This window comes from Symphalangus syndactylus, chromosome 11 (assembly GCF_028878055.3).
Source record: "Symphalangus syndactylus isolate Jambi chromosome 11, NHGRI_mSymSyn1-v2.1_pri, whole genome shotgun sequence".
Lineage (NCBI taxonomy): Eukaryota > Metazoa > Chordata > Mammalia > Primates > Hylobatidae > Symphalangus > Symphalangus syndactylus.
In genome coordinates, this window is record NC_072433.2 from 129,578,562 (window position 1) to 129,596,750 (window position 18,189).

The 18,189-nt window shown below is 48.2% G+C and overlaps 1 protein-coding gene across 5 annotated transcripts in view; it reads left to right on the forward strand.

The window, feature by feature from the left end:
* The window catches only part of DNAAF1 (dynein axonemal assembly factor 1), a 38,580-nt gene extending 20,421 nt beyond the window's left edge, over positions 1-18,159 (forward strand). For 2 of the 5 annotated variants that reach the window (XR_010114351.1, XR_010114352.1), the window contains 8 exons: positions 29-150; positions 5,816-5,982; positions 9,869-10,600; positions 12,494-12,609; positions 14,900-14,959; positions 16,162-16,528; positions 16,640-16,791; positions 17,958-18,159. Coding sequence is in view for 3 of the 5 variants with exons in the window: in XM_063612504.1 (XP_063468574.1) it covers positions 29-150; positions 5,816-5,982; positions 9,869-10,600; positions 12,494-12,609; positions 14,900-14,959; positions 16,162-16,528; positions 16,640-16,701 (1,626 nt within the window). In the remaining 2 variants the exon portion in view is untranslated. The remainder of the gene's footprint in view (positions 1-28; positions 151-5,815; positions 5,983-9,868; positions 10,601-12,493; positions 12,610-14,899; positions 14,960-16,161; positions 16,529-16,639; positions 16,792-17,957) is intronic. The other 3 variants (XM_055299726.2, XM_063612504.1, XM_055299724.2) reach the window with 3 other exon arrangements.
* The last annotated feature ends 30 nt before the right edge of the window (positions 18,160-18,189 follow it).

Sequence of the window (18,189 nt, forward strand, 5' to 3'; positions counted from 1 at the left end):
CATTTTGGTTCTGCTTGTCTTCTTGCAGTGTGTACTGAATTTGATGGGAAACCCGGTTATCAGACACATTCCTAATTATAGAAGGACAGTCACTGTACGACTAAAGCACTTAACATACCTGGATGATAGACCAGTGTTTCCAAAGGACAGGTAAGAAGAGAAAAGCCTTCTGATCACATTTTAATATTTAGTAGTTGACCATGCTTAATATTAAACTTTTTAAATTTCTGATTCTTGAGCAATTTCACATATCAAAAATGTTCTTTGGAAATAGGCTTGATGGCTACATAATTGACTATAATGGGAATTTGAGCACTTGTTCATAGATTTTTATATTCCTTTGATAAGTATCTTTGTATCAGTCGTTTACCTCTTTGCTGATGAGTTCCTTGGAATGGAATTTTTGGAGGAGTATCACTGCATTGAAGAAAGTGGTTTCAGACTTTGTGAAAACTCTTACAAATATTTTCTAGTTGTTTTCCAGAGAGTTTGTACCGATTTACAACCTCACGTAACATAACCATGAAAAGAAATCTTTGGCAAGTTAGTTGATGGGTGAAGATGGTACCCCATTGTTTTAAATTGCCATTTTTGGATAATTGATGAAGTTGGGCATTTTTTTCATTGTTATTGGACACTTATATTTCCTCCTTTATGAATATTCTGTTGGTGACTTTTTCCAAGTTTCTTTTTGAAGTGCTTTTCTTACCGGTTTGTAAGAGCTTCTTTCATATTAGGAACATCGTACCCTGGACTGCCATGTTTATCGTCACTGCTTTTATCTGTGTTTTTAACTTACTTTTAAATTTAGGTCAATTTAGTAATTCTAATTAGAATAAAATATCAGTCATATGGGCTACTTGACGAGAAGTACAATCTGAATTTTGCATTATACAACATTTAAAATAAATGTAGCTTGTAATATGTTTTTAGACTCACAAATTTAAATCAAACTAACAAATATTTCAAATAGAGCTTCCACTTTAGCCAGGGAAGCAAACCAGGGCCGGGCGTTGTGGCTCACGTCTGTATTCCCAGCTACTCGCGAGGCTGAGGAGGAGAATGGCATAAACCCGGGAGGCGGAGCTTGCAGTGAGCTGAGATCGCGCAGCTGCACTCCAGGCTGGGAGACAGAGCGAGACTCCGTCTCAAAAAAATAAAAAAAAGGAAAACGAGAAGACCTGCTCCTGGGAGGTTCAACAGAAATTGACCCAGCTCCCCAGGTCCCAGGCCTGGGGGTGGTAAGGACAGGGAGAGCAGCCAGTGTGCAGGGGCCTGACTCCCAAGCCAGCTCTGCAGCCACGAGCTACGTTACAACCTCGGGGAGCTCCCTAACCTCCCTGGGCGCACGTTCCTCATCTGCATCCTGGGGATGAGAATACTGTGGCCACAGGGTCCTTGTGAGTGCCTGTGAGCAACATGCGGGACTCGGAGCAGGTGCTGGGCTTCTAGGAGTGAACCACTGGGAACAGCTGCCACTGAAGATTCTGCTCCCACCCCAGGGGCCATGCTGAGGAAAGTAACATGGATGTTAGCAATAGGAGCCACCGCCCTTTACACCATAGCCCAAGACTCCAGCTCAGGAGTCAGATTAACCTGGCTTGAGTCTTTTTTTAGAGACAGGGTTGCACTCTGTCACCCAGGCAGGAGTGCAGTGGCGCGATCACTGCAGCCTCAAACTCCTGGGTTCACACAAGCCTCCCAAGTAACTGCGATTACAGGCGTGCACCACCAAACCCAGCTAATTTTTAAGTTTTTTGTAGAGATGGGGGTCTCACTATGTTGCCAAGGCCGGTCTCAAATTTCTGGCCTCAAGTGATCCTCCTGACTTGGCCTCCCAAAGCCTCACAGGCATGAGCTACCACACCACTGGCGTTGAGTCTTAATACAACCACTGACTAATTGTTTGACACTGGACACCTGCTGTCGTCTAGGATGCAGCAGGTATCTGCTCACCTGTCATTTTATTAGAGCACTCTCCGTGACCTATCTAAATAGTACCTTCTCCACTTGATGTCTCTTCGGCCTGACTTAATTTCCTCTTAGGACACATCAGCCTCTGACATACACTCATTTCTTTGTTTAGCATCTGTCTTCCCCAACTAAAAGGGCTACTCTAACAGAAATCAGCTCTTACATTCACTGCTGGGTCCCCAGCCTCTAGAACGGTGCCTGGCACGTAGCAGGCAACAGATAGGCCTTTGCTGGCTGTCTGCTCTGAGATAAAAGGGTCTGAAGTTTTCTCACTGTGTGGTAAATGGACTGGAACATGGTTTATTCTCCTTGGCATATTCTGTCTCAGTGACTCGTGGTCTTTCTCTGCTATAGTATGCTTAGCAACACCCTGTCCGACTATTTCCAAACACCTGTACCTTTCATTTTACAGCAGGGATCTGCTTCTTCAGTTAAGCCTCCCGTTTTTAAACCACCAGACTTTGTTTTTCAAATAACAACTTTGTTGAGGCATAATTCACATACCATCCAGTTTACATATTTAAAGTGTACAATGTGGCTGGATGTGGTGGCTCACGCCTGTAATCCCAGCACTTTGGGAGGCCGGGGTGGGCGGATCACGAGGTCAAGAGATGGAGATCATCCTGGCCAACATGGTGAAACCTCATCTCTACTAAAAATACAAAAATTAGCCGGGCGTAGTGGTGGGCGCCTGTAGTCCCAGCTACTTGGGAGGCTGAGGCAAGAGAATCGCTTGAACCTGGGAGGCGGAGGTTGCAGTGAGTAGAGATCACGCCGCTGCACTCCAGCCTGGGTGACAGTGCGAGACTGTCTCAAAACAACAACAACAACAAAAAAGGAAACACCATCCCCATTAGCAGCCAACCCCCTATTTCTCCCTCCCTGAAGGCCTTGGCAGCCACTCCTCTGCTTTCCCTCTCTGTTGATTTGCCCGTTCTGGACATTTCATATAAATGGAGTCACCCACCATGTGGCCTTTTGTTTCTTTCACTCAGCGTCATGTTGTCAGGGTTCATCTGCGATGCAGCGTGTTCCATCCAGTACTTCGTTCCTTTTTATTGCCAAATGATACTGCATTTTGACATACTACATTGTATTTGTCCATCAACTTTCAGAAATTAGGGTTGTTTTCACTTTTTGCCTGTTGTGAACAATGAAGTTTTTGTGTGGACAGCTGTTGTCTTCTCCTGGGTATGTATCTAGGAGTGAAATTTCTGGGTCATACAGGGACTTTATGTTTAATTTTTGAGGAGACACCACATGGTTTTCCAAAGCAGATGCACCATTTTACATCCCCATCAGTAGTGTAGGAGGGTTCCAATTTTCCCATATCCTCACCAACACTTCTGGTTGCCTTTCTCTCTCTCTCTCTCTCTTTTTTTTTTTTAAGACGGAGTCACACCCTGTCGCCCAGGCTGGAGTGCAGTGGTGAGATCTCAGCTCACTGCAACCTCTGCCTCCCAGGTTCAAGCGATTCTCCTGCCTCAGCCTCCCTAGTAGCTGGGATTACATGCAACCGCCACCACGCGCAGCTAATTTTTCTATTTTTAGTAGAGACGGGGTTTCACCATGTTGGCCAGGATGGTCTCAATCTCTTGACCTCGTGATCCACCTGCCTAGGCCTCCCAAAGTGCTCGGATTACAGGCGTGAGCCACCGTTCCCGGCCCTGTCTTCTTATTTCTCATCCCCTGGATGGTATGAAGTGGTGTCTCATTGTGGTTTCCATCTGCTCTTCCCTGGTATATAATGATGTTGAGCATGTTTCATGTACTTACTGTCAGTTTTTATATCCTCTTTGGAGAAATGCCTGTTCGGTTTCTTTGCTGATTTTTAAAAAATTAATAGGCTTCTTTTCTTTTTTTTCTTTTTTTTTTTTTTTGAGACAGCGTTTCACTCTGTCGCCCAGGCTGGAGTGTAGTGGTGCAGTCATGATTCACTGCAGCCTTGGACCTCCTGGGCTCAAGCAACCCTCCCACCTCTCAGCCTCCTGAGTAGCTGGGACTGCAGGTGTGCACCACCATGCCTGGCTAGTTTTTGTGCTTTTTGTAGAGACGGGGTCTCGCCATGTTGCCCAGGCTGGTCTGGAACTCCTGGGCTCAAGCAGTCTGCCCACCTTGGCCTCCCAGAGTGCTGAGATTACAGGCATGAGCCACTGCACCTGGCCTAGACTTTATTTTCAGAGCAGTTTTAGATTTACTGAAAAATTGAGCAGAAAGTAGACAGAGTTTCCATATACCACCTACCCTCACTGTTTCTCCTATTTGTAACGTCTTACATTCGTGTGGTACGTTTGTGACAAGCGATCAACCAATGCTGATACCTTATTATTGACTGAAGTCCATCATTTCTTTAGGGCTCACACTTGGTGTTGCACATTGTATGGGTTTGGACAAAGGTATCATGTCATATATCCCCCATCACAGTATCTCACAGAAGAGTTTTACTGCCCTCAAACCCTCTGTGCTCTGCTTGTTCATCCCTCCTACCTCCTCAGCCCCAACTCCTGGCAACACTGATCTTTTTGCTGTCTCCATGGTTTTGTCTTATCTAGAAAGTCATATAGCTGGCATCATACACCATATAGTCTTTATGGACTGGCTTCTTTCAATTAGCAAGGAAGTTAGGCTTCTCCCATGACTTTGTGTGGCTTGACAGCTTGTTTCTTTTCGTTGCTGAGTGATATTCCTCCGTCTGGGTGTGCCAGAGTTTGTTTATCCATTCACCTACTAAAAGACATCTTGGTCACTTCTAGTTTTTGCCAATTAGAATAAAACTGCTGTAAACATCCATGTGCAGGTTTGCGTGTGGACATAAGTCTTCAACTCATTTGGGTAAATACTTAGGAGCACAATTGCTGGATCATATGGTGAGAGTATTTTTAGTCCTGTAGGAATCCACCACACCATTTTTCAAAGTGGCTGTACCATTTCGCATTCCCACCAGGAACAAGGGAGCATTCCCGGCACTCCACATCCTCATTAGCACAGCGTTGCCAGTGTTTTGGATTTTAGCCATCTTATAGCCATATCATGTTATCTTATTGTTCTAATTGGCATTTCCCCGAGTATACGTGATGTGGAGCTTCTTTTCACAGGCTTATTTGCCATCTGTATATCTTTTTTGGTGAGGTATCCTGATCGTTTGCCCAGTTTTTTATTGGGTTGTTTCCTTATCTTTGAATTTTAAAAGTTCTTTGTATGTTTTGGATCCAAGCCCTTTCCCAGTTATCTTTTTTTGCAAATATTTTCTCCTAGTCTGTAGCCTGCCTTTTCATTTTTTAAAAGTTTGCTCATTTTGAAATTGTGTCATCTTTTTATTAATGAGTTCAGGCTTATTTATATTTTCCAGGTACAAGACCCTTATCAAATGTATGATTTGCAATATCTTCTCACATTCTTTGAGTTGTCTTTTTACTTTTTTTTGGTAGAGACAGGGTTTCACTATGTTGCCCAGGGTGATCTTGAACTCCTGGGCTCAAGTGATCCTCCCACTTTGGCCTCCAAAGTGCTAAGATTACAGGCATGAGCCACTGTGCCCTGCTGGTTTTTTTAAATAATACTTTATTTATGGTATCCTTTGCATGACAAAAATTTTTAATTTTGATGGAGTCCAATTTCTCTATTTTTCCTCTTGTCACTTGTACTTTTGGTGCCATATCTAAGAAGGTTGTGCAGACCATTCCACCTTAAATAATAAAATTTACATGTGGAAATTTTATCCTTGCAGTCACATGTCTGATGCTCACTTTGCTTTGATTTTGAAGAAAATGAGCAAGTTGATCAGACAGTGTATGTTTGCAGTTCACCTCCCCTGTTTATGTTTCTTTGTTTTTTTAAACAGAGCTTGTGCGGAGGCCTGGGCTAGGGGAGGGTACGCAGCTGAAAAGGAGGAGAGACAGCAGTGGGAGAGCAGGGAGCGGAAGAAGATCACGGACAGCATTGAAGCCTTGGCCATGATCAAGCAGCGGGCAGAGGAGAGGAAAAGACAGAGAGAGAGTCAGGAGAGAGGTATGTGCTCAGCCAATGGCAACAGCCGCGGAGTTCCTTTGAGATTAGGCGAGTCTAAGCTGTCAAACCCAGTCTTTAATCTTGAGAATTTTTTTTTTTTTTTTTTTTAGACAGAGTCTCATTCTGTTGCTGAGGTTGCGAGGTTGGAGTGCAGCAGCATGATCTTGGCTCACTGCAACTTCTGTCTCCCGGGTTCAAGCAATTCTCATGCCTCAGCCTCCCCAGAGCTGGGATTACAGGCACGTACCACCATGCCTGGCTAATTTTTGTATTTTTAGTAGAGATGGGGTTTCACCATGTTGTCCAGGCTCGTCTCGAACTCCTGGCTTCAAGTGATCTGCCTGTCTTGGCTTCCTAAAGTGCTGGGATTACAGGCGTGAGCCACTGTGCCCAGCCTTGGATTTTCTTTTTTCTTTTTTTTTTTTTTGGTAGGGACAGGATCTTACTCTGTTGCCCAGGCTAGAGTGCAGTGGCACAGTCTTGGCTCACTGCAGCCTCCAACTTAGGTGATCCTCTCACCTCAGCTTCCTAAGTGGCTGGGACTACAGGTGTGCACCACCATGCTTAGCTAATTTAAAAAAATTTTTTTCTGTAGAGATGGGGTCTTGCTATGTTGCCCAGGCTGGTCTCCAACTCCTGGGCTCAAGTGCTCCACCCACCTTGGCTTCCCAAAGTGCTGGGATTATAGGCGGGAGCTGCTGCACCTGGCCAGGGATTTTTTTAAAACCCTTTCCTCACAACCTGCAGATCCATCTGCACTTGGCCTCACCCACCTGCCAGCACCAGCGAGAACCTCAAACAGTGATGAGCTGTTTCAAATCACTTTTACTGACTGAAACAGCTTTTCAAAATAAATGATGTATTTTCTGCGGCTGCTGAAAGTAGGAAGACTCAAATAGGTTGTTTTCTTCTACCACACTCTCAACACTCAGTACACTGTGGTCACGAAATGTGCAGGGTGTCCCCACACCCACCAACTGTCTGACACCAGCCGGGTGTCCTACAATTCATTTCCATCCTGACACTAACCCCACAAGTGATGGGCAACGGTCTTGCAAGATTGCTCTCCACTTCCAATGCCAACTGCGAGTCTCAGGGTGTTGCCTGGACTTCTAACAGAATGGCTATAAAATTAGGGTTTCCATGACCCTCTCTTTGGGTTTGATAATTTGCTGTGATGGCTCACAGAACTCCAGAGAACACTTATATTTTCTAGGTTATTATATTAATAAAGGATAAAATAAAGGATGCAGATGAATAGCAAGATGAGGTGGAGCTTATGGAAGGGTCTGTGGGAAGGGGCAGAGCTTCATACCCTCTCTGGCCACAGCCCACTCCAGATACCTCCAGTGTTCAGCAACTTGGAAGCTCTCTGAACCCCACAGTTCAGGGGATTTTCTGGAAGCTTCAGCATGTGGGCATGATGGGTGATTAACTCCATTTCCAGCCCCTCAGCCCTCTCTGAAGGACGAGGGTGGGGATGAAAGCTCCAAGCCTCTCATCATGGCTTGGTCTCTCTGCTCCAGAAGCCACCCCACCCCCAAGAGCCGCCCCATTCGAACAGAATATGTGCCTGTCACTCCGGATAAAGGTCTTAGGAGCTCTGTGGCAGGAACTGGGGTTGCAGACCAAATCTTAGAACAGAAGAGCCTCCTAGCACCCCGTCTACAGGGGTTTTAGAAGCTCTGTTTCAGAGATCTATGGATCTTGTAATTTCACAGCTGCCACAACAAATTACCACAAAATTAGTGGCTTAAAAGAATACAAATCTAGCTGGGTGCGGTGGCTCACACCTGTAATCCCAGCACTTTGTGCTGCTGAGGCGGGTGGATCACCTGAGGTAAGGAGTTGGGGACCAGCCTGAACAACATGGAGAAACCCCGTCTCTACTAAAAATAGGAAAAATTAGCTGGGCGTGGTGGCACATGCCTATAATCCCAGCTGCTTGGGAGGCTGAGGCAGGAGAATTGCTTGAACCTAGGAGGCGGAGGTTGCGGCGAGCCGAGATTGCGCCATCGCACTCCAGCCTGGGCGACAAGAGCGAAATTCCATTTCATAAAACAAAAAAACAAAAAAACACAAATCTGTTCCTTATTGCAGTTCTGTGGGTCAGAAGCCCAAAATGGGTTTCACTAAGCTAAAATCGAGGTGTCTCAGGGTTGTGCTCCTTCTGGGGGCCCCAGGGGAGAACCCGCTTCCTTGCCTTTCTCACCTCCTAGAGGCTGCCTATGTTTCCTGGCTTGTGGCCCCTTCTTCCAACTTCCACGCCAGCAGTGTGGCATCTTCCAGCCTAGTTCTGGCTCTGACACTCTTGCCTCCCTATTCTGAGGGCTCTTGTGATTCTTTTGAGCCTGCCTGGATAACCCAGGACAATTTCCTGATCTCAGGGTTCTAGATCCTAATCACATCTGCACAGTCCCTTTGTCTGTGTAAGGTAACATATTCATATTCTAAGATTAAGGCGTGAACATCTTTGACTAATATTTTTATTTTTTTTTGTAGAGACAGGGCCTTGCTATGTTGGCCAAGCTGGTCTCGAACTCCTGGCCTCAAGCAATCCTCCCGCCTCGGCCTCCCAAAGTGCTGGGATTACAGACGTGAGCCACTGCACCTGGCCACACATGCATTTTTATATAAAAATGGCAGAAATACGTTGCTTCCTGTCTAGTCTTTTGAATTAGCATACTATAACTGTTTTCCATACAATAGACATTTTCTTATTACATATATTTTGTCTTTTCCCAACTTTTTGTTTTGAAATGTTAAAAATTTTCAGAAAAGCTGAAAGAATAGTAAAACGGATAGCCGTATGTCTGCATTTATTAATAGATTCTGTGGTTTTTCAAAATTTGCTACACATTTGCCACACACACACACACACACACACTTTGCTTTTCCCCTGAACCATTTGAAGATAAAGGCAAAGGTCACAGCCCTTAAACCCCCAGTGCTTCAGCGTGCATCTCCTAAGAACTTCCTGCGTTCTGTTTTCTTGATGGCTGTGACCTGTTCCATTAAAGGGCTGTGCTCGGCAGTGCCTTCCGTGGGCATTTGGCTCCCATTATTATCCATTATAAATAACACTAATGAACATCCCTCAAGGATAATTCTTTTTATTTTTTTTTAGACAGAGTCTCACTCCGTCACCCAGACTGGAATGCGGTGACTCACTGCAACCTCTGTCTCCTGGGTTCAAGCGCTTCTCCTGCCTCGGTCTCTCTAGTAGCTGGGATTATAGGCATGTGCCACCACCCCGCCCAGCTATATATTTTTTTTTGTATTTTTTTTTTTTTAGTAGAGATGAGGTTTCACCATGTTTGTCAAGCTGGTCTTGAACTCCTGACGTCAAATGATCCACCTGCCTGGGCCTCCCAAAATGCTGGGATTACAAGCATGAGCTACCACGCCCAGCCCCTCAAGAACACTTTTTAATCTATGTTCCTTATTTATTTACTATTTTTTTTGGTGACAGTAGAGTCTCGCTCTATCTCCCAGGCTGGAGTGCAGTGGTGTGATCTTGGCCCACTGCAGCCTCCATCTCCCAGGTTCAAGCGATTCTCCTGCCTCAGTCTCTTGAGTAGCTGGGACTACAGGCACTTGCCACCACATCTGGCTAATTTTTTGTATTTTTAGCGGAGATGGGGTTTTGTCATGTTGGCCAGCCTGGTTTTGAACTGGCCTCAAGTGATCCACCCTCCTTGGCCTCCCAAAGTGCTGGGATTACAGGTGCGAGCCACCGTGCCCAGCCCCTCAAGGACACTTTTTTAACTGTGTTCTTGACCTTTTCCCTGGTCTCAGAAGTTTGCTGTGAGCCCTTGATGTATGCACAAACACCCTTGTCCTCCCAGGACACTCCCACATTCACCTTTGCATTTTCTGCCATTAGGGGAGATGACATCTTCAGATGATGGTGAGAACGTGCCCACCAGTGCGGAAGGCAAGGAGGAGGCTCCCAGGGACAGAGAAACAAGGCAGAAGATGGAGCTATTTGTTAAGGAAAGCTTTGAGGCCAAGGACGAGCTCTACCCGGAAAAGCCAAGTGGAGGGGAGCCGCCTGTGGAGGCTCAAGGAGAGGATGGAGGTGGAGAGCCAGAGGGGACCCTCCCAGCGGAGGTCCCACCAACCCCGCCACCTGTGGAGGTTAAAGGAGAGGGTGGAGATCGAGAGCTGGAGGGGACCCTCCCAGCTGAGACCCTGCTACTGTCACCGCCTGTGGGGGTTAACGGAGAGGACAGAGATCAAGAGCCGGAGGGGACCCTCCCAGCTGAGACCCTGCTACTGTCACTGCCTGTAGAGGTTAAAGGAGAGGATGGAGATCGAGAGCCGGAGGGGACCGTCCCAGCTGAGACCCTGCTACTGTCACTGCCTGTAGAGGTTAAAGGAGAGGATGGAGATCGAGAGCCGGAGGGGACCGTCCCAGCTGAGACCCTGCTACTGTCACTGCCTGTAGAGGTTAAAGGAGAGGATGGAGATCGAGAGCCGGAGGGGACCCTCCCAGCTGAGACCCTGCTACTGTCACTGCCTGTAGAGGTTAAAGGAGAGGATGGAGATCGAGAGCCGGAGGGGACCGTCCCAGCTGAGGCCCCGCCACCGCCGCCGCTGGGAGCTGCCAGGGAAGGTAATGTGAGCGGAGACACACACAGACACACACGCCTCTCAGGGAGCCCCAGCCTTTGACTCGCGTCTCTGGGACCTGGGGCCTGAGTTTCACTTCTTCTGTATTGCTGTTTCTAGAAGATAATGGACACTAGTTATCTTGTTATCTGGAACAGGGCTGCCCAACAGAAATGGAACAGGAGCCACTACTAGATTCTCTAATAGCTCTATTTAGAAAAGTAAAAGGAACTTTGGGAGGCCAAGGCGGAAGGACTGATTGAGGCCAGGAGTTTCAGACCAGCCTCGGAAACGTAGTGAGACCTCATCCCTACCAAAACTACAAAAATTAGCTGGGAATGGTGGTGTGCCTCTGTAGTCCCAGCTACTCAGGAGGCTGAGGCAAGAGGATTGCTTGAGCCCCAGAGGTTGGGGCTGTAGTGAGCCAAGATTGCACCACTGCACTCCAGCGTGGGTGACAGAGTGAGACCCTCCCTCAAAAAAATTAATTAATTAATTAATTAAAAATTAAAAAGTAAAAAGAAACAGTAAAACTATTAATGACATATTTGATTTAATGCAATATATAAAAAATATAATCATGTTAACATGGAATCAATATAAAAGTTATCAACAAGCTATTTTACTTTTTTCAAAAATTGAGTCATCAAAATCCAGTATGTATTGACATGGCGAAACGGTAACTTTTTAGTGGTGAAAGGTAGGCCATTCATCTCTGACGTAAACGAAGCCCCGAGAGCAATGGACGGATCAGAGCACAGGACCCAAGGATACAGCCCGGGGGAAAAGTAGGGGCAGGCCCTGCGAGGTGGCTCACGCATGTAATCCCAGCACTGTGGGAGGCCGAGGCAGGCAGATTGCTTGAGGCCAGGAGTTCGAGACCAGCCTGGCCGACATAGTGAGAAGCCCCCTTCCCCACAACCCCCAAGCCTCTACAAAAAACAATAAATTAGCTGGGCATAGTGGTGACCACTTGTAGTCCCAGCTACTTGGGAGCTGAGGTGGGAGGGGTAGGGTAGGGGAGGTCGAGGCTGCAGTGAGCTGAGATCGCACCACTGTACTCCAGCCGGGGTGACAGAGTGAGACCCTGTATCAACAAAATAAAAATAAGTAAATAAAAAGGAAAAGTGGCCTGGATGAGGAAGGGGCTTCTCGCGATTCCACAGTCCTCAGGCGATCTTGCAGTTATGAAACTGCACAAGCCCTGAACCTGGTGCAGCAGGAGGGGCGTGTGCCTGGCTGAGGGACAGGCAGGCGGTGGGCTGTGAAGCCTGCCCCTCCGTCTCTGAGCGAGTCGCCCTTGCTGGCATCCCTTGTCACCCTGCAGTCGGCTGCCGTTTCCAAGATTCCTGAGGCTGCTGCTTTGACTCCTGGCCGGTGCTCTTCATCTCATGGGATTCGCCTCCAGATTACAGAAAGGGGCAGCCATTCCGTTCTTTTTCCAGCAGACAGAAGCCTGTCTTGAGCTGCGGCGTTTGTCATGGAGGCTGGCCTTTGGGCCCTGAAGAGGGTTTTTGTCTTTTTTTTTTTTTTGAGATGGAGTCTCACTCTGTCACCTAGGCTGGAGTACAGTGATGCAATCTTGGCTCATTGCAACCTCCCTCTCCCGGGTTCAAGCGATTCTCCTGCCTCAGCCTCCCAAGTAGCTGGGACTACAGGTGCCCGCCACCACACCTGGCTAATTTTTGCATTTTTAACAGAGACGGGGGTTTCACTGTGTTGGCCGGGCTGGACTCGAACTTCTGACCTCGTGATCCGCCCACCTTGGCCCCCCACAGTGTTGGGATTATAGGCGTGAGCCACTGAGCCCGGCCCTTGGGAGCCCATCTTCACCGTAGGCTCGTCCATCTGCCCGCTGTGCGTTAAACTAACTCCAAGACTTGTTGTTGCTCTTTAGAGCCGACTCCCCAGGCTGCGGCCACTGAGGGTGTATTCGTTACGGAACTTGATGGAACGAGAACGGAAGATTTAGAAACCATTAGACTGGAGACAAAGGAGACATTCTGCATTGATGTACGTGAAGTATTTAATCTTGGAGATAAGTATCAGTTTTACTCTTAGTAAAATAGGTAATCAGATGCAAACTTTGGAGACCCTCGATACCCCACGTGTGGTCCTTGGGCCGGCAGGCCTGGCATTGCTGGGGCACTGGTTAGAAATGCAGACTCCCAGGCCTCAACCCTGGCCCACTGATCAGAATCCAACTTTATTGCACTTCCCTAGGTGATTCGTGCACATGCATGCTCAAGTTTGGGGAGCCCTGACGCAAATCGCTACCCTTGAACCATGTCTACCAAACTCTTGATTCGTTTTTGCCAAAGAAGCTATCTTGCTAAGCAGTTCTGACTAGTTGCCTTATCCAAATTCGTGGTGAGAGTTACGTTGTATCATCAGTTACATTGTATCATTATACATTGTATCTTTTCCCTCCTCCTTGGACACCGCCCAGCAGGTAGCTCAGGCTCTCACTGGCCTTCTGGCTCATGGAGGTGTGACGGTTCAGTGCCGCATCCCCTTGAGTGAATGTTTGATCGCAGCCTTGCCTGTCACTCTTCCCTGAAGCTCTTCCCATTTTGATGACAGTCTCAAATGCTTAGGCCCACAAGAATGGTACCATGGAAATTCACACATTGTGTCACAACCCCCCAAGAACTGTCCTTTGATGGGGCACGAATAGGAGAGGCATTTCTGGGTACCTCTGACCTCATACCTTGGAGAGGTGGCCCCCTGCCCACTTTCTTGCTAAACTTCTTCTAAACTGGTGTTTCTAATGTCCAAACTTCAGAATTTCACATGGCCCAGTAGGAGTTGAAGTGATCGGCCAGGCACAGTGGCTTCCGCCTGTAATCCCAGCACTTTGGGAGGCCGAGGTGGGTGGATCACGAGGTCAGGAGATCGAGACCAACCTGGCTAATATGGTGAAAACCTGTCTCTACTAAAAATAGAAAAAAATTAGCCAGGCGTGGTGACAGGCGCCTGTAGTCCCAGCTACTGGGGAGGCTGAGGCAGGAGAATGGCAGGAACCCGGGAGGCGGAGCTTGCAGTGAGCTGAGATCATGCCACTGCACTCCAACCGGGGTGACAGAGCGAGACTCCATCTCAAAAAAAAAAAAAAAAAAAAAAGAGTTAAAGTGATCACGGTCAGAATTCATAGTGGGTTTCCAGTTTTCTGGAGCTATGTAAAAAAAGAAACGAAGTACAGGTGTGGTGGTTTACACCTGTAATCCCAGCACTTTGGGAGGCCAAGGTGGGTGGATCACATGAAGTCAGGAGTTTGAGACCAGCCTGGCCAACATGGTGAAACCCCATCCCTACTAAAAATAAAAAAAAAATAAAAAAAATAAAATTAGCTGGGCGTGGTGGCAAGTGCCTATAATCCCAGCTACTCAGGAGGCTGAGGCAGGAGAACTGCTTGAACCTGGGAGGAGGAGGTTGCAGTGAGCCAAGATCTCACCACTGCACTCCAGCCTGGGCAACACAGCAAGACTCTGTCTCAAAAAAAAGAAAGAGAAAGAAACATAATTGGGCAATTTATCTCTCACATTTGAGAACTGACCATATAGATAACTACAACACTAATAGCTAATATTAATTGGTTTCTTATTATATGTGTGACACCATTCTAAGCATGACTTGTATTGATTGATGTAACCCTTCCTACACCTCTAAGCGGTACATACTATTATCATCCCAGTTTCCCAGGTGAGGAAAATGAGAAACAGAGAGGTTAGGCAACTTGCCCAAAGCCACACAGCTAGAAAATGGTGGTGGGGGAGTAACAACCCAGGCACCGTGGCTCCAGTTCATGCATCCAACCGTGCACTATGCTGCCTCCCCAACCACGCACTGGTTGTTTGGACAAAGATACCAAACAAACACCCACAATACAAAACAAAAAAGTCCTACCAGTTTTGGGGAGGTACAAAATATATTACTTTTATGCCACATAGAGTTTTCAGACTAGTTTGTACAGAGGTGCATTTGGTTTGGGTCTCATTATTTCCCCCAAGATGAACTGGCTGTGTCTCCATAAAAAAGCAGAAAAAAGATGTGGAAATTCTTTAAACACGTCACACCTTGCAAGTTCCCTTTCATTTATTAGATCCAGACGCCTGAGGTGGCAATGCTTGCTTTGTGTGTATCTAGAGTTCCTTTTGGTGGGGAACAGGCAGGGGAGTCACCTGAGTGATTTGAGTAACTGTAACTAAGGCTGGGTTGACTCGTGTTTGCCTTTATCATGCCCATCAGAACGTTGACAGCACGCGTGCCTCCCTGGTGATATGCGGCTCACTTGCTCTTTCAGGACCTACCTGACTTGGAAGATGATGATGAAGCAGGCACAGCTCTGGAAGACCAGGTTAAGGTCATTAGTAACCATTTTCCCACAGTCAGCTTAATTCCACCTTCATTCTTGTCATTTACAGTCTCTCTCCTAAACTTGAAAGTAAAATGTTCCCTGTGCATAAAGCATTGAATCCCCCATATTCTCTTTTTCTTTTTTTTCTTTTTTCAGGCAGAGTCTGGCTCTGTCACCTAGGCTGGAGTGCAACAGTGTGTTCTTGGCTCACTGCAACTTCCACCTCCTGGGTTCAAGCAACTCTCCTGTCTCAGCCTCCCAAGTAGCTGGGATTATAGGCATGTGCCACCACGCCCAGCTAATTTTTGTATTTTTAGTAGAGATGGGGTTTCACCACGCTGGCCAGGCTGGTCTCAAAACTCCTGACCTCAAGTGATCCACCCGCCTCAGCCTCCCAAAGTGCTGGGATCACAGGCGTGAGCCACCGCACCCAGCCCACATCTCCCATATTTTCAGCTTGCTGAAGGAAATGCTATTTGTTCTTGTTCATTTCTTTAAGATTTTATGATTAACCACTTGAGAATCTATTGCGGTTTGTAACAGCTGAGTACAGTGCATAGTCACCTGAAAGTACTTTCTGTCGTTAAGATGTATCTCTATGGCCATCCTATGAGTGTCTGTCTGAATGTAGCTACAGGTAGAGGGAAGGAAATGAAAACAGGAGAGAGGAAAGAAAGGGGTGAGTCTGTGAGGCACAATGGGGAATCCTCTCAGAGTGACGTGACCCTCGTCCGCCCAGAGGCCATTAGTGGCATTATCAGGAGCCCACACGTACCAGACCCGTACCCTGAGGGAGAAGGAGGCATCAGCCGTCATCCCTGTGCATGAGCTCAGCAGCAAAGAAAACAGACACAGTTACTGTGGGGGGGCTGCTGTCCAAGGAGCTAAGTCCTAGAGAGTCTGTGAAGGAAGCCGGGTTCAGGGGCATGGCAAGCAGAGCCCAAGGTCCACGGGTGTGCCCTCTCAGGTACCAGGAGTGGCTGGGGGAGCAGAGGCCAGAGAGAAGGGCATAGACATGAGCTGTGCCCAGGGAGTGGCCACCCCCAGGCCTAACTTTCAGAGTCCTGTGTTCCCTTGGGCCTCTCTTGGATGTGGCAACAGAACAGTTTGTGACATTGGGTAAAAAAGCAGAACTGGCGTGGCGCATTGTAGAGCGATTCTGTTGTGAAAACAGAAACTTTCAAACACATCTTTTCTTCTGTAAATAGAGTATGTGCCTTCCGAAGATTGAGGTCATCTCGAGCTTGAGTGATGACAGTGACCCTGAACTGGACCACATGTCACTCCCTGTGCTGGAAATCCTGCCCACAGACACTCCGTCAAATATATTTGCAGTCTCTAAAGACGCATCGAAGAAGGCTCGGGTGCCCTTCACAGACATCTTTAAAAAAGAAGCTAAGAGGGCCTGGGAAATCCAAAAACAAGACATCAAGTCCCCAAGACCCCTGATCCAGGAGCTCAGCGATGAGGATGCCTCTGGCCAGCCACTGATGCCCCCCACCTGCCAAAGAGATGCTGCACCACTCACTTCCAGTGGAGACAGGGACAGCGACTTCCTTGTAGCCTCTTCTCCGGGTAAGAGCGTGGGGCCGAGAGCACAGTGGAGACAGTGTTGGCTCCCCGACCTGGGATGGGTGGAGCAGGGGCAGTCACTCAGCCTTACCCTGAGCTTTCATGTTCCTGGAGGGGTCACCCAGGACAGACCACGCAGATCCTCTGAAGTTCCTGAGTTCCGGAACCATTCCTAAGTTCACGGCTCTGAAGCTGCCACTTGCTGGTAGCCAGCCTGGGCCAGAAATTCGCCGAGCCAGCCTGCTCTTGGGCAGCCGAGTCTGACTGTGTGTGGGGGTCACAAGGCCCCTGTGGTCATGCAGATCTCCTGGGGTGGGGGGCCTAAGGACCCTGCATTTCCACCCCCTCCTCACCATCCCTGGCCTCAGCCTTTCTAGACCAAGGCTTTTGGAGGGGACCACCGACACCACTGCTGGGGAGTGTGGGGCAAGGGAGGCGACAGCTGCACAAGGGCGTGGCTGCTCCACAGAGACCCAGGCCCTGGTTAATCACAGGCCAGTCCTAGTGGCCTTCAAGGCGGGGAAGGCAAAGGGGCACCAGGCAGGGACGGCGGCCAGAGGCCTGGCTGCAGAAGACCCAGAAAAACATGCTGAATGTACCGGGACCACCCCTCATACTGCAGGCTGGCGCCTGGCAGAAGCGGTTTTGGGGAACAGCTGGTTAGTGCTGAGAACAAGCAAGCTGGGGCTGTTTTTCATTCAGCACCTGCCTTCAGGTGCACTCCCAAATTGGCGGCGGTGTGGAGCCCAGACCATGCTACTCTCATCCAGCACGCATCAGTGGCCAGGCTTTTTTCTGTAGACAGCTGCCTGGCTGACTCCAGACTTGCAGGCAGGAAGCAGGGAGGGGCCTGAGTGCATTTCCCGGGCACACTGAGTGACCTTCTCTTTCACGCTAGGAACCAGCACAGAAAAGTGCAGTCTGAGCTGGAGCCCGTGGAGCCTCGGGTGGGGGCAGGCCTGGAGGACACTGAATAATTTGTTTTTGTTTGTTTTGTTTGAGACAGTCTCGCACTGTGGCCTAGGCTGGAACGTAGTGATGTGATCTTGGCTCACTGCAACCTCTGCCTCCTAGGTTCAAGCAATTCTCCTGCCTCAGCCTCTGAAGTAGCTGGGATTACAGGCACCCGTCAAGGGATTTTCCTGCCTCAGCCTCCCCAGTAGCTGGGATTACAGGCGCCTGCCACCACGCCCGGCTGATCTTTGTATTTTTAGTAGACACAGGGTTTCACCATGTTGACCAGGCTGGTCTCCAACTCCTGACCTCAGGTGATCTGTTTGCCTCAGCCTCCCAAAGTGCTGAGATTACAGGTGTGAGCCCCCACGCCCAGTCGAGGACACTGAATTTGGCCTGGACTGAAACCCAAGGCTGCCCCCCTGTCCTTGGAGTCACAGTAACAGGGAGAAAGCACAGGTCACCCTTCCTTCCACAGTGCCGACTGAGAGCGCCGCCACACCCTAAGAGACGTGTGTTGGAGTTGCCCAGCCCAGTCCAGCCCAGCCCAGCTCTGCCCACGTGGGACCTCACTGCATTCCCAGCGCCGAAAGCATCATAGTTTTCCCCAGTTGTATGTAGCATAAATGGTTTAATTATAAATGTCTCCTTTAGGCATGATAAACATTTTAACACCCATGTGAGTCAGTGTATGATTGCGCTAGCTCCTG